General features: G+C 41.5%; 1 protein-coding gene and 1 pseudogene across 5 annotated transcripts; both read left to right on the forward strand.

Annotated features, from left to right (window-relative positions):
- The first annotated feature begins 391 nt into the window (after positions 1–391).
- LOC124708577 lies at positions 392–10,992 on the forward strand. Of its 5 annotated transcripts, none has more exons than XM_047240257.1 (22): positions 392–550; positions 1,209–1,383; positions 1,462–1,717; positions 1,805–2,024; positions 2,103–2,253; positions 4,330–4,557; positions 4,729–4,896; positions 4,980–5,244; positions 5,433–5,652; positions 5,745–5,901; positions 5,976–6,170; positions 6,263–6,733; positions 6,853–6,882; positions 7,005–7,066; positions 7,151–7,205; positions 7,478–7,520; positions 7,756–8,063; positions 8,180–8,311; positions 8,399–8,553; positions 9,175–9,243; positions 9,818–9,949; positions 10,163–10,992. In XM_047240257.1, exons 2-21 carry the CDS (start codon positions 1,255–1,257, stop codon positions 9,870–9,872), a joined length of 3,369 nt encoding a protein of 1,122 aa, XP_047096213.1. In that variant the 5' UTR covers positions 392–550; positions 1,209–1,254; the 3' UTR covers positions 9,873–9,949; positions 10,163–10,992. The 5 variants fall into 5 exon arrangements, with proteins under 5 accessions (XP_047096213.1, XP_047096210.1, XP_047096211.1 ...); XM_047240254.1 differs by having other exon boundaries at positions 7,756–8,093; positions 10,163–10,990; XM_047240255.1 differs by having other exon boundaries at positions 7,756–8,093; positions 10,224–10,990.
- On the forward strand, positions 9,908–11,874 carry LOC124647091 (annotated as a pseudogene).
- Positions 11,875–15,735: the final 3,861 nt, after the last annotated feature.

A 15,735-nucleotide genomic window follows, 5' to 3' on the forward strand; every position in this document is an offset into this window, starting at 1 on the left:
CGCTATGAACTGCACGCACTCACCCACATAAACACAAAATTCATTCTTATAGATAAAATGAAGGAATTTTGAATACAAAGCGGCGAAAAAGTGAGGCGAGACTTGATGTTTATTTTCCTCCAAAATTTCTATAAACTAAACCACTCCATACATACAAAAATGTTTTAGGAATCTAGCTTCCTGTTCTTCTGTCCCAAATGGTATGGTAGGATTTTTTCGTACATAAATAATATCTTCCAAAATTCCTAGTATATTTCTTCCAAATGGCGCCTTATAGTAAATTATATTTACTTCCATAGTTCCGACAGGGTGCTTGCACTTGCACGCTTTCCTCTTCTTCTCGGATAGAATCGAATCCCGCAGCCCGCCGGGCTTCAGTAGCGAGCTCTCTCGCCCATGGTGTGCTCGCGGTGGCGCAGTTCATACTTCATAGGCTGTTAGGTACGAGAGGGGAGAGAGTTGAAGCGCCTGGGACCGGCGGCCGCCGCTGCGGGCCGGGCTAACCCCGTCTCCTTTCCCCAAAGGCGCTCGAGCTTCAGGCAGCTTCCAGGTAAGGTTCTCTGATTCGTTAGACTCGAAATGAACAGCAAAACAGCGGAACAACAGTTCCCAGTTTTGAAGGAATCTACATTTTGGATTATCACTCATGGCGCTGCTGAAACATCATCGTTCATGAACATCACTTCATTTCTTTGTGCTACATGTATTACAATTTTTTTTCCATGATGCCAAGGGCCACAATAGGAATTCACTAGTATGTAGATGTGCTTATTCCATTCAGTGGCCAGCCTTCAGCCAAGTTGACCCGGTCAATAACCGGTGCTGGGTTTGGTTTGGGCATTTGCGCACATCACTTTGTCAGTAAGATAATCTTAAAACTAGTACAATTTTACAACTTCGTCGTGCAACTTGCTGATCTGGTTGCAACTTGGATGCAGTACATCAATCTTCCAGCATTGAAGGACTGCTCAATGCTCATTCAAATCCTTTTTCCAGCTCATGCTTATCCTCTCTCTTTTGCTGTTTCTCTCCCCTTCTCTAGCTAAGAGCCTGTACAACTTGGGTACTTTCAGTTATCATTTTATTAACTTCCGTGAATATTTCTGTTCTGAAATAAAGGGTTTTCAAATCCTTTCTGATGCAGGACATTTGCTGTATATATTGAATAAATTAGTGTTGTTTCTCACTGCCGGTAACCAATCTTGTAGGCCCGTGGATGCAAAAGCTCTGACAGACAGGATATTTTTCAATATTATGGAGAACAAGCCGCACCATCTGAGCGATGAACCCATGAAGATGTCGTTCAAACTGTTACAAGAGATTACAAATAATTTTGATGAGGACAGAAGACTTGGCAATGGTGCGTTTGGAGAAGTTTACAAGGTATCTACCATGCAGATTTAAGTTCTTCAGTTTGAAACATGTTTAGTTGTGATGATTTTTGCATGCTCTGTTGAATAGGGAGTTCTTGATGGGAAAGACATTGCCGTGAAGAAGCTCCGCGCCATGCCAGGGATTGATGAGAAGCAATTCGAAAATGAATTTGGGCACCTTAGGAGGCTCAAGCACCATAATATCGTGCAATTAGTGGGCTTCTGCAACGAAGAAGAGGAAGTTGTTGTAAATCATGAAGGGAAAGAAGTACTCTCTTTAGATATACACAGGGCACTCTGCCTGGAGTTTGTGCCCAACGGAAGCCTTGGAAGCTGTCTTTCTGGTTTGTTGGTTCCTTACAACGTTCTTCCAGATTCAACCAGAAAATGTATTAGAAAGTTGCATTTGAGATAGCTGTTTGCTCTTGCAGGACAATGTCTTGGGCTTGATTGGGATGTACGCTTTAAAATAATTAAAGGCATATGTGAAGGTTTAAAATACCTTCATGATGTTTCCGTTATGCACTTTGATCTAAAACCAGACAATATATTACTAGATGAGAAAATGGTGCCGAAAATAGCAGACTTCGGTTTATCAAGGCTAGTGGGGAAAGAGAACACCATAATAACAATGACTCCTCTAGGGACACTGTAAGGCTGTTGTCTCATTTGGACATTAGATTGGATTTTATTACTTCACTTATCCATATTGTTTAAATTATTTTGCAGAGGATTCTTGCCACCAGAGTTCATAAACAAGCAAGTAATCTCAAAAGAGTATGACATATTTAGCTTGGGAGCTATAATTAGAAGGATATTGACCGGAGTAATGGACAAGGATAGTATTCCTTACTTGGATGAACGGGAATCATGTGAGCTGGTAAGAAAAGTTATTTTCTTACATAGTACTAGTGTTCAACTGCATTTAATTTGCTTCATTTAAAGAAAAATTAAAGAAAATTTTCAAAAGATCGATGTCATATATGCAAATGGGTTTACAAGTGTTTGGAGGAATAACTTATACTACTCAAAGGCCATATGGTTGTATATATAAAGGTAAATGCGTGATAAATATGCATGAAACTTCTTATAACATAGGGTATATAAACATCAATGCATCAAACCTCCTCCCCCCTCAAACTCAGGGTGGATAAAACTCAGGGTGGATAAACAGCAGCAATTTTTTTTTTTTTCGAAATGGATTGCCCCAGCCTCTGCATCGCAATGATGCATACGGCCGAAACAACAGCAACTTTGGAGAGATAAAAGCTGTGGTGTGTTCTAGCATGTGCTTTTCTGAAGAAATCTGCAGCAGAGACTTAAAAGACACATACTGACAGATAGTAACCTGATCATGTACCTGAACACATATAAGAAGTGCACATAACAAGAAGCATCAACACCGCTACGCTTAGTGAGCTGACTCATGTTTCAGTGGGTCTGGAGTAATACTGATAATAGTACTGTCAGAAAAAAGAGGAGTTGGTGCAACCAGACACACCAAAATCCTCATGTAACTGCCATGGCCAAGTAGAAGGGTGGGCCTGGCGCAGTGGTAGAGTATCTCCACTTGTGTGGGAGCTTTCAACACTGGGTACACCCCTTTAACTGCCATGGCCAAGTAATCTTTGTTGTCAGCAAAATTATAGTTCAAAACTCAGCCTCTGCACCGAAGTGAGAAACTGCCAAACTATCTTCTTGTGGTGATGCTATCGTTCATCAAGCGTATTCTTATGGTGGCTCTAGAGGCCGGTCTGACTGCTGCCTCTGCATATAAGTTTCATATAACAGTACCAAAAAAATGATATATCAAATTCAATAAGTACCTTTCTTTGGTCACTATGTTTATCCTTCAGTTCTCATATAACTTATGAAAATTTTAATTTCTTTTCAACTCTGTACATGTTTTTGAGAGGTTTCAATTAGGAAATGCCAGTAGAGCCATTGTAATGTTTACAGTGTGTGTTCCAAAAATCGTTTGATTACTTAGTTAATCGAACTATAAATCCTGGATGATCCGCGTCCTCTGAGTTGTTGGGCCCTGAGTAATCGCTCTTACAAGGCGATTAACAGCGATTCCTGTCAGCTAGGGAGGGTACGGCACTGGTTTGTGCCGCGACCGGTCTGGCCAAGCAGCTGCCAGGCCAAGCCCTTGGTTCATGCTTTGATTTAAGAGTCAGCAATCCTTAGTTTCTGTGTAAATCTTAGCTATCCTAGCCAATTAACAGGTGACCAGAGTCAGCAATCCTTAGTTTCTGTATAAATCTTAGCTATCTTAGTTGATTAACAATGGACTGATTAATTCAAGTAATCGGAGTTGATTGTCTACTCAGACCCTTGCTGAGCAGGTTCCGAGCAGCAATTTTCCTGAACATTGCCAGTAAGCAACTTTTATTGGACATTTGGAAGAGATTAAGTAGTCAACTGTGTCATTTATGATTTAAAGATGTCATTATACTGTGTCATTATACTGGTTTTACATTACTTCTATTTATCTGTAGTGATTCCTCAGTTTGTGTTGTATAGATGTAGTTAATGGATAAATATAATGAAAAATAAGAAAAGGCATCAGGAGACTTAACTTTGTTACATGAAGTTCCTCTTATAAAATATAGAAAACGATGCTTGCACAGGCCAGCAGTCTAGTTTAGAGGCAGATTAAAGGATCAACTATATTCTTCTTGTAATGGAAACATTCTGAATTCGTGTCCCTTCCAGAAAAATATCGTCACTTCAACTTTCTTAATTGTTTCTAATTCGAAATATGGAAGTATTATAACAATGAAGAAGTCAATATTTTAGAATAGAGTGTAATTTCGCTTATGCCCATTTTTTTTCCTTCAGGATTGTTCTAATTGTTGAATACATAGATGATATTCCAAGTAAATACCCCTACTACTTACTAAGAACTTCATTGGCGGATGTAGAATACTAACAACTGTTGACCTAGATGTAGACGTTTCTGCTTTTGTTTTTAAAGGTACACAACTACTGGAAAGAAAAGTTAGAGGAGATACCAGCTCAATCACTTGAAGCAGTGTGCAAACAAGTAAGGATTTGTATTGAGATTGCAGTTGATTGCATGGAGACTGACCGACGCAAAAGGCCTAAGATGAAGGAGATCGTTTGTAGACTTAAAGAGGTAGAAACTAAGGATAACCATTCATGCCCGCAGATAAATCAGGTACCAGCAACTGTATTTTTTTTTAAGAAAAAATGCGCTGCTTTCCTATCAATCTTGTGGATAATATGCTTCATTATCTCACAATGGTAATTTTGAAAAAAAAAATACTGAAAGAATCTCTGCTTAATAAAGTTAATTTTTTTTTGCTGGGGCTCTGCTTAATAAACTTAGTGGAAGCTGAGCGTTCAGAGTATACCACATATTAATACACAAGCGTCGGAGTCAAGCCTTCTGAGTACTTTACCCAAGAAACTATCATCAGAATATTTGAAAGCAATTACGGATGGATTCTCTCTTGAGAGAAAGCTCAGTCAAGGTTCCTTTGGAACAATGTATAAGGTATGATGATGCTATAGACCATTTCCACATTATCAGAGGTTACCAAAAGCATTCTAATGTACAGTATACAAGAGTTTACACAGGGCATTCTAGAAGATGGGACAGAGATTTCCGTGGAGAAGCTTGAGGAAAGTTCTTCAGTGATACCTGAAAAAACATTTCAATCTGTGGTTGCCAATATAATGGCGCACCGGCACGAAAATATAGTAAAGTTAGTTGGCTTCTGTTATGAAACAGAGAAGAAGATGGTGGAGCAAAATGACACGCATATTCTTGCTGATCTGGTAGTAGCACCTCTACTGTGCTTCGAGTATGTGCCTAATGGGAATCTTTCCAAGTATATTTATGGTATGAAATGGAGCCTCCCTAGTCCTACATGCTCCGAATATGAATTCTCTATATTGATCAAATTTTGCACTGGACGTTTTTAGAAAATTTAGATTATACTGTATACTAATCACTAATTAACATCCGTTCTACCATATAGATGAAATTTATCTTTCTAAAACATCGGTTTCTTTGTCTTATGTGTACAGGTGAATCTTGTCAACTTGATTGGAATACGCGTTTGAAAATAATCGTGGGCATTTGCCAGGCGTTCAAATGGATGTGTTACATTCCAATTGTCCATACGAATCTTACGCCTAAAAATATTTTATTGGATAATAATATGAGGCCAAAAATTGCCGGTTTGGGTGTCTCTAGACTCTTCGGTGAAGGACTCCAGAGGAGCACATGGGATGTTGTGGGAGAATTGTAAGCTCAATAGAAAACATGTCTTTGATATAAAAATTTGGACGTTTTTCTCTGCTCCGTATGCCTCAAAATTTTATTTTAATATGTTTCAGACAATACATCGCTCCAGAATATTTGCAAAAGGGAGAAATCTCCAGCAGAGCGGACATGTACAACTTAGGTGTTTTAATTTTGGAGATTGTTACAGGAGAGAAAATGAGCCCTCAAAATGAAGAGAACCTCTACTCTGCTACCTTATATGCCGACAATGTAAGGCAAACTTACTTAATAAGTAATATTTTCTTTTATAAACTTCCTTCTATATTTCCATTCCAATTCGATAGGTACGTCAAAACTGGACAGATGACGACATATCATGGAATTACCCATCATTGGAGACTTGTTGCATTGATGACATAAAAACATGCATAATGATTGGACTGATGTGTGTCGAGATGAATCCCCGGAGAAGACCTTGTATAGTGGATATTGTCGACAAGCTGAGATATACTACATCTGTAGGCGCAATGCCGAATAAGGTATGATTTTCTAAGGTGCACTCAATTCTCTGTTCCTTATGTTTAGCTCGTTTTTGTCCAAGTTCAGATCAAGAGTTGTTCCTGTTCTACAGACATCCGGCTCCATTAGCTTTCTCAGGGTGCAACCCCGGCGACTCTGCTTCCCATGTGTGCAAAAAAGGTTGAACTCCTCCTCGTTGTACTTAACAAACAGCACAAAATACCGTATCGCCTTCAGTCTCCAGACGGATAACCCAAGGAGGTACCATACAATGCTACCGTTTTGCGGCATTGTGCCATCAAAGTGCAGCTACACTCTCACTGTGACAATGCGCGAGCAGAAGAAGAAAGCACCTTCCAACAATGACGAATTTCTCACTCTGCAAAGTAGCATAGTGCCTGCTCAAGACCTCAAGAATGTAACCCCAGATTCCGTTGCCGTGTTTTTTGAGGAAGTAAGAATTATGGGCGATCATGAGGTGCAAGAGGTGAAGATACCGGTCGTGTGTAACCCACCAGATGCGACTGCCCCAGATCAGGTACCGGTTGCGTGTAACCCACCAGACAAGGCTGCCCCAGATCAGGTGAGTGCAGTTGAGAATACATGCATTCATGCACACTAATGTATAGATTCAAATTGAAGATATAACCTTTATTTTTTTCTTTTGTTCATATGATATCCACGGTGGTCATCTCTTGACAGTCGATCCGATCAGCAGCAATAGCGACAGAGGTACTGTTTTTTTTTTTGTCTTCTTTTGCTTCAGTGATTCAAGATTCTCAATACAGAAGAGGCATCAGAACTAGCATGTTGAGGAATTTCTCTAACTTCACCTGGTGTTTTTGCTGGATTAGATCATAGCTACTCAGAACTATCGGCAGGTACTGTCCATACATGTTCATTCAACAGAGCCATGGTGAGTGCTAGTTTGATAGTTTCTGCTTGGTTTGGTCATCATTAATTTATCTCTTGGTCAAAATCCCTGCTTTTGGTAATGCAGGATCTTGACGACCAACAACAGGGGTAATGTTTCCATATGGAATTACCAGACGAACGTAGGTTGCCATACTCGTTGCTCAGTTAGTACAGTAGAATTGGATCAAATTGTTAACATTATAGCAGCTAGGCGTGCACCTGTATAGATTCAGTTAACAGCATGACCTAGTCTTGCCCACGTTTTCCCACACGATCCCATTGATTGGTTGTTGAGTTGTACACGATCGAGCACCAGCAGCGCACGTAATCGGCTATCTAACGCCTTGTGATATCAATACAAATTGTGTTGAATCCCTTCCCTGCTTTCACGAATAATGTTCCCTTTGTGCAGGCAACAGTCAACTCATTTGAAGTGAATAATGCAGATGAACCAGGCATGCTTTCTGACTTCACTATTTCCCTTTCTTTCCCCATTAAATTTTCTCGAAATACCAACATTGAAGACAGTACTAGTGCTCATGCTCGATGAACTTTCTTTGCTCATGAACATTTTTAGAACTCAAAGATAGGAACACTAAGTTTTTTTTCCAAGAAAACAGGAACAGTTCTCAGTTCCATGCATTTCTTTTCCCATGAGCAGTCATTCTGACATAACCTTTCCTACCTTAGTATATTCGGCAAAATTCATTGAGCGGGAGGAATGGCTAGTGGTTGGAGGTAGTGATGGGTACATCTATGTGTACAGTTATGAATCTTATGATACAATGGAAGAAGTAGAGTGCTTCAAAGCTCATGATGGCTACCACATCACGTCTTTGGCTGTGGAACCAACCTATTCTTTCGTGCTGTCGACATCTGATGACCACCTGATTAAGCTATGGACCTGGGAGAAGGGCTGGGAATGCATTCAAACATTTCTAGGGCACTACAACAAAGTCACACAAGTAATGTTCGACCCCAGGGACAGCAATAGATTTGTAAGTGCGTCCTTGGACCGCACAGTCAAGGTACTTCTTTACATGGTCCTACAATCAAACCCGTGATCTGTGAGGTCTGAGTCTTAAACTTCAGTGTCGAATGCTTGTATTTACAGATCTGGAGCATCGACTCTGCTACATGCAACATCACGTTGCATGGGCATACAGATGGTGTTCTCTATCTTCAGTACTTCTCCAGTGATAATCAGCAGTTTCTGATGGCCGGCTCGTCAGATGGTGCTGCCAAGGTATTGCATATGACCTTTCTAATTGAGCAGTGCGTTCGATTCCTGTGGTGAGTACTCATTTTTTGTTTCACATTCTTTGCTAATAAGATCTGGGACCTAGCAACAGAATGTCCTGTCAGTATGATAGAAGGAGATGGAAACCAGCTCAATGCTCTCTGTCTGCATCCAGAACTGCCGCTAGTAATTACTGGTTTTCAAGATGGGACCATCCAAATCAGGAAATCCACTAGCACTGCATATAGGTACTGCTTTCTACTTGTATTTGGTCACATCACGCATCAAGTACGAATGATATGTAACCTCTCCTTAGATGCTACAGTGCATCAGAATGATTATCTGTCAGAAGTTAGCAGGATATAGATGGGAACTACGATCTTTCCAGAAAGTGTTAGTTGGTTTTGTAGCACCTTGTAGATCTGATCTCATACGTATGTGTCCTGGTATGGCTTGTTTGATGCCCAGAGGCCCAGAGTAATATTTGAACATCATATTCATATGATATAAATTCCATGGATCATGTTAGAATATATATGTGTACTCCCAATATTAACATGTGAGGAATCTTTTTTTTTTTTGAGAGATCTCTTGTTATGAGAAATAAAAACTACTTTATGTTAACTAGCTGTAACAGATAATAACTAAGATATGAAGTAGTCTTTTAATATCACCATTGAAGAAGTACTAATAGTATTGCTTCATGCCCAGGATTTAGACAATACGGAGCATTATCGGCCTAACGAAATGAATAGCGTACATATAGTAGCCCAATTTGTCTGAATTTTAGCCTCATCAATTCTATGCGTGGGAGTTTCTTGTTGACAAATTTCAAAGAAACTGACTGTCGGTTTCCTTATCTTGTACAGGCTTGAAAACATAACTGGCTTTAACCTCGGCGCAGTTAAAGCTCTTGAATACATAAATGGGCCAAGAAGGTAATATCACTAATTTAATACTACTAGTAGAAATAGACAGAAGTGGTAAAGCATATAAACGTTTTGAAGAAAAAAAATGAGGTGCCTCCTCCACCTCGAGGTAACAAAAATCCACGATGATCAATAGAGAACACAATCTTTAGTTACCAGTTGAGACCACCGTCCGTTTGTCGCTGGGAAGGTGGACCCCACAGATAGACATGATCCCTGCCTAGTTGGGCAACTTTGATACGGAGAATTGTGGACACCGTCGAAAACCATTTGGTGCTGCTCTTCCGGGTGAAAGTGGTGGTGGAGTGGGGAGGATGGGGCAAATCGAAAGGACAAGGCATGGTGAAGGATGGAGATGAGGACGTAAGCATGCGAGATGGCTTGGCGACGGGATTTTGCACGAAAACGCCACACGCCCTTGGGAGAGCTGGCGAGGCCATGCAAGTCTTCCTCTTCCCATCACCTTTACTTGGAGGATGGCGATATCTTCATTTTTTTCAGATTATTTGAATCGGGCTTGATGCAGTTCTATTACATTTATGTAGTCAGCATAAAGTTTGTAACATGAATATGCTTTGTGTAGGATTGTGGTCGGATGTGACCAAGGAATAGCAATGATGGAAGTTAAGGTGCCGTGAATTTAGGACGTACTGTAAGGTCATAGAGCACCACGATGAGTTTGGTGGCTGGTGAGAAGTTCTGAAGAATCGAACAGGTGTGGATGATGTTCCCGTGACTATTTCTATGTTCTTCATTCTCCTTCTTACATTAGTAACCTTTCAACCCCCTTGCTTTGTTCTGTGACATCTTGCGTGCTAGTTGATTTTTGTATCCTTATCCATAGAATAGTTCAGTTAGTATCCTTGTATTTACAAAAGTCAAAAGGCAACTCTGAAGTCCACGTGCTCATCCTCGATTTCTGCTGCAGATATAGCACCTAAAGCTGCTACCTCAAGCAAATTTCTGACTTTGGACAACAAATTGTGCAGTGCGTCATCACCGGTGTCATTCTGTCCACCGCCACCAATGTGCCATCGGCCACCGTCTAATTTCCTATAAGTGGTGTTAAAGCATATAAGATAACCAAACATTGCAGTCCAAGACCCTTTTGGAGTCAGCCCGAAAAATACTAAATTGTGTGTCCCTTTGGGTCCATGCAACTTGCAAGCTGCTGCGTCTGGGCCCCAAAGATCCTTGCTCGCTGCATCCTGCCGCTCTTGGCGTGCTACATTCTCCTCATACCCATCCAATCTTCATTCTGTGCCGAATTTCTACCTCTCGTCATCTAATTCAATGCCCATTTTCAAGCTCCTGATCTCCCTTCTGACAATGGTCGTCATAAGATAATATAAGCACATGTAAGGTTATTGATCCGACCAACAAGAACTTCATCCTTTGCTGTTTGATTCCTCAAGAAATTTATCAGAAGATGCATTTCGGTGGCACTTCCTATCGCCAACTAATTTGCTGCCGCAATGGATAGTCTTGTTGTTGATGTGTTCAGTAGTGCCAATGTTTCACCTCCACGTCTCCCATTCAGCAGAGATTTTGAGAGGGATTTCTACTACAGAGGCACTTTGATCTCCCTGTTTGATTGGCCGGTTGGAAGTGACCCTTGGTCTGAACTCCAACTTTCTGATGCACGAATAGAATATAATGGTCAATGCATCGACATGGATGATTCTTATAAGATCTACACATTGCAGCTATCCCCCCAGCTTGAGGTCTGCAGAATAAATATAACAGCTGAGTGGGTCAGCGGCCTATTCCTGAGCTTGTATGTGAAACCATGGCTAGCGGTCTGTGGTGACATGCTTCTCATGGTTTGCTCTTTCCGCATAATGTGTTCAGGTTAGTCATCTGTAGTCTGCATACGCCACCAACTTGACATGTCAACCAACCCTCAAAAATTGGTGGAGGTGAAGCAGCTGGACAACAACTGGCCACTCTTTGTTGGGTTGGTGCGAGGAGCCGCCCATTTTGTTCATTTACCCCAAAAGATGAGGAGAGAGAGGAGTAAGTTCTTGTACTCTGCTTCCTGTCACTCTTCTACTGTGCATGGTGTGGGCAACCAAAGAAGCGGTTCTGGCAAGCTGCAGCCCCTCTGTTTATCAATTCAGCTGGCGTTTTGATCATAGAATATCATGTTGATGCAGAGTCACTTCATGTGTTCATTTTTCTTTAGATGGCTGATCCACATATCGACCCTGAGTGACCCATGAGTTTTTCGTGGTAATATTTTGATACTTGGAGTTCAATAAGATAATAAAAAGGCTGGGGCTACGCCTTCATTTCAAAAACAAAAACCCCTGTGGTTGTACCCAGGCATGTTCTACTCAGATGGCCAGTGATCATCTACAAGCTCCTGCTGAAAATTTCCCCTCCCAACACATAACAGAGACTTTTTTTGCAACTTGGTTGGTACCATTGTGTAACACTAACTTTGAACTTGGTGGGAATATTACCGAACCTTTTGTAGTACTAGTTTGGTAACGCAGTATGTAGAACTCGGTATTAATGCTCGGAGCTTGTTGTTAGGAGTAGCCAAGCTTCTACATAGTATTGATTTAGCTGCGTTCTCCAATCTTGCTCTGGATTGAAGTGTAATACTTTGAACTACTTGTTACTTGTCTCTGTCCAATTTACAGGTTTTAAGCTTCTTGACTGCATTGACTTATACATATTTCTGCATGTGCGTGACTCAATTAGAAGTGTACACGTTCATTTCTTGTCAATGTTTTACTTACTTGTAAGTTCTAGTATGCTGGTTAGAAACACCAAAACTGTCAATGTTTGGAATGGATTATCAGCTCTGCTTGTACACCAAATTACTTGGGTCCAGGAGAATCAGATTCACCTGGATGCTGTGTAGGTAGTTCATATTTAACCCGTTGTAGTGTTGCTGAATCATACTTGAATAATGGTCATGAGAACCCCCATGTGTGTCTTCAGTTCCATAACTGTCTTGTTAGTTTTTTTCTCATTTTCAAAGAACACGCTGTCTGAACATATGGTTTCTGTTCTCTTCCTTCTACGAAGCGCATGCAGATCCTCCATAAAATTACTTTTGCCTCCCGAGCACAGCTGACCTGGGGACAACAAAAGAAACATTTTAGAAAGAAAAAAAACCCTAAAGAGATCTGTATTTCAAGTTGTGCGCCGGAACGGAGGAATTGCTAGATGGATACTACCTGTTGTCAGGAGGTTGATCAGCAGAGCAAATGCGTCAAACTTCTCAGCTGCAAAGCTGCGTTCTCTTTCTCGATGAAGACCGACGCGGAGTGTCCATAGAGCAAGCACGGATCCGGCTGCATGTTTAGCGTTAACGCTAATGCTATGTAGGTGGTGCTGCAATACATAGTCCTGACTCCTCACATGTCTAGGTGAAATACACATCATCGGTCTAATTAGTCGCTAGCAAACCACATGCACAATCTACTGTATAAATGCTTAGTGTCTACCAAATTGATCTGCTAACAGCCTGCATGATACACGATATATATTTGTTCGGTGCCTAGCAAATGGGTCTACTCGAATCGAAGTGAAATTGCATGGCTACATGTTCTTTTATCAGTCTCTGCACACATACACACCCAAATATATAGGTGAAGGGAAACATACCCCTAGGTGTATTAATACCTCATACTAGTAAGACAGAGTAAAATGGGTCGTTGGTGGTTTCTAAAAGCATCTACACCGGCGCTCAGAAATAGGCGCCGGTAGTGCTCTACTGGGGGCACCGGCACCAACTCCTTCCGTTTCCCCTCTAGGCCTCTAGCGACTTCAAAACGACGGCTTCAATAGAATTTTTTGATCAAAGAAAATAAATCTCACAAATAGTGATAGAAATTCAAATGAAGTTTTCGAATAGGAATTCAAGTGCTAGCCAACATCCCACCACCAAATCAACGTCATCATAGTCCGGCTGCCAAAATAAGTTTGGTGGCCAAATGGATCAAAAGAACGGGCTTGAGCAGAGGGGGCACCTCCATGACATATGGCTCGTCGACGACCATCTGCGCGTCGATCACGGGCGGCTGCTCCATGACAACTTGGGCTGCCAGCACCTCCTTGCCGATGCGCTTGTGGTACATCTCATGACACGCCTTCGCCAATGGATCCATGCTCGACATGTCTGCCATTAATATCATTGACTCTTGCGTCATCTTGGCCAATGCGATTTACGATGCTTCATTCAAGGTTTTCATCATGCTAGCTTGATCTTCCATCTTGGTGGCCTCCACACATTCTCTCTATTGAGGCCAATCTTAACATATTGTTTGAAAAAAGAGATTGGATAGAGAGGAATTGTGATAGAGGTCTCAATGGCAGCAACACAGAGAGGAGTTGGACTTCAGCACCGGTTCTGGTGAGAGAGAAGGTGACCGGAGCTTGCCCCACTCCAATTCCGCTGATTCGATGGTGAGCACGAGCACGCCTCCCCTCCACTTGAGAGAAGACATGGCTACGTCGTCCTCAAGCACAACGCAAACAAGAAAAAAAGTAGAGCCCCGAGATTCTCCTCAACACCGTCAACCGACTCGGGAGAGAGGACATCAAGGCAGCTCGGCAGCCAGAGATGGAGACGTGGGCAATGATAAATGGGGAGGAAGAGAGGATGACAGAGAAAAACATGGGGTAAATGCGACCACCCTATCTTTTTAGGGTGAAAATCGTGGGCACCACTTTGTTTGTTGCCTCATTGACCGAACCATCTAGATGGCGTTGAACAAAATCCTAAAAAACCAAGAGACCAACGTATCTACAGTAACAATTTCACATCTACAACACCGACACATTTTTGGGTGTGAGTCTGGAACTTTACCTTTAAAGTACTTGGGAATTTCGGTACATTATAGAACATTGCGGAATGCATAGTGGAACCCTATTGAAAGTCGGTTTGCCTCCAAATTGGGGTGCTGTCGTAGTAAATTGTTGTCTTATGGTGATAGGTTGGTTCTGATTAATTTGGTTCTTACAAGTCTTCCTACGTTTATGCTCTCCTTCTTGGAAATTCCAATTGGGGTGAGGAAGTGGTTAGACTATTATAGATCAAAAAAAATCTGGCAATCTGATGAGCACAAGAAGAAATATAGATTATCTAAATAAAATATTGTGTGTAGACCGAAGGATCAAGGTGGGTTGGGAATTGAGGTATTGGAATTAAAGAACAAATGTTTGTTGAGCAAATGGTTGTTTAAACTTGTTTCAGAAGAGGGTATGTGGCAGCAGCTCCTATATAACAAATACCTTAAAAATAAAACACTAGCACAAGTAGAGGTCAAGTCGACGAATTCACCTTTTTTGGAAGAGTCTCATGCATGTTAAAGAGGACTTCTTCAAGAAAGGATATTTCAGAGTGGGGGATGGAACATCTGTTAGGTTCTGAGAGGATGTGTGGATGGGAGATACTCCGTTATCTCATCAATATCCGGCACAGTATAATATTGTTAGGTTCTGAGAGGATGTTTGTCATATTTTCAGTTGGTTGATTCATGTATCGACCTTAGCTTTTCTGTGATTGTAATAAGTGATGATGGATTTATCGTGACTTGATACTTTGTTTTTAATAAAGCAGGCCGTGTGCATCTATTGATGCAGAGGCTAGGGCTATGCTCCTTTATCGAAAAGAAATCTACAGCACCGAATTGCTTACTTGGCATAGCTAACCAAAAGCAATTTTTAAAAATTGGGTGTGCTTTATTTAAGACAGAGAGTCACCCTAGTGCCCATGAACGTTGACAAAGAACTCGCAATTTTCCATCTCCTCCTTCCCACAAACATACCTAGGACTACCTCTCTCTGCCACCAGACTCCCCGCCTCAGCGTTCCAACCTATCATTGCTAGTTGCGACCGATACCTAGCTGGCTGGTGCGCCGCCTTACTCACCAAGGGTAGCAGGATAGTGCTTCTCTCAGCTGTCCTAGATACCCTCCAAAACATATTTCATGTCATCCTTCCTCATCCCCACTTCAGTACTACAAGCAATCGATGCTCGCCGTAGATCCTTCTTCTGGGCCGCCGAAGAAACGTGCACAGGTGCACAGTGTCTCATTGTGTGGGATAAACTTTGTGTTCCAACTAACCGAGGGGGGCTTCGCGCCAAAAATTCAAAAGGTCGAACATTTGCCTTCTCCTGACATTTTGCTTTAAATTCTTGCGTTCAGAAAACCTACTTTGGAAGCACTGGATTCCCAGTATCCAAACCCAAAAACTGCCTCCAACCCATCCTACATCAGCAAAATTATTGTAAAACACTTGTACATGCTCCTACAGATCACTACATTCATAGTAGACAATGGGAAATCACTATTTTGTTGGCATGACACTTGGCTACTCTCAGAACCTTTAGCTACAACATACCCCGCCCTATACTCCCACCACACCCAAACCAATGCATTGGTATGTGATGTACTGCATAATGGAGTTTCGATATACCTGTGGTGTAGACCAACCAACACAGCGTCAGAGCAACTTGTCTTTCTCTCTCTCATCTTCTC

The sequence above is a fragment of the Lolium rigidum genome, chromosome 4, assembly GCF_022539505.1.
Source record: "Lolium rigidum isolate FL_2022 chromosome 4, APGP_CSIRO_Lrig_0.1, whole genome shotgun sequence".
NCBI lineage: Eukaryota > Viridiplantae > Streptophyta > Magnoliopsida > Poales > Poaceae > Lolium > Lolium rigidum.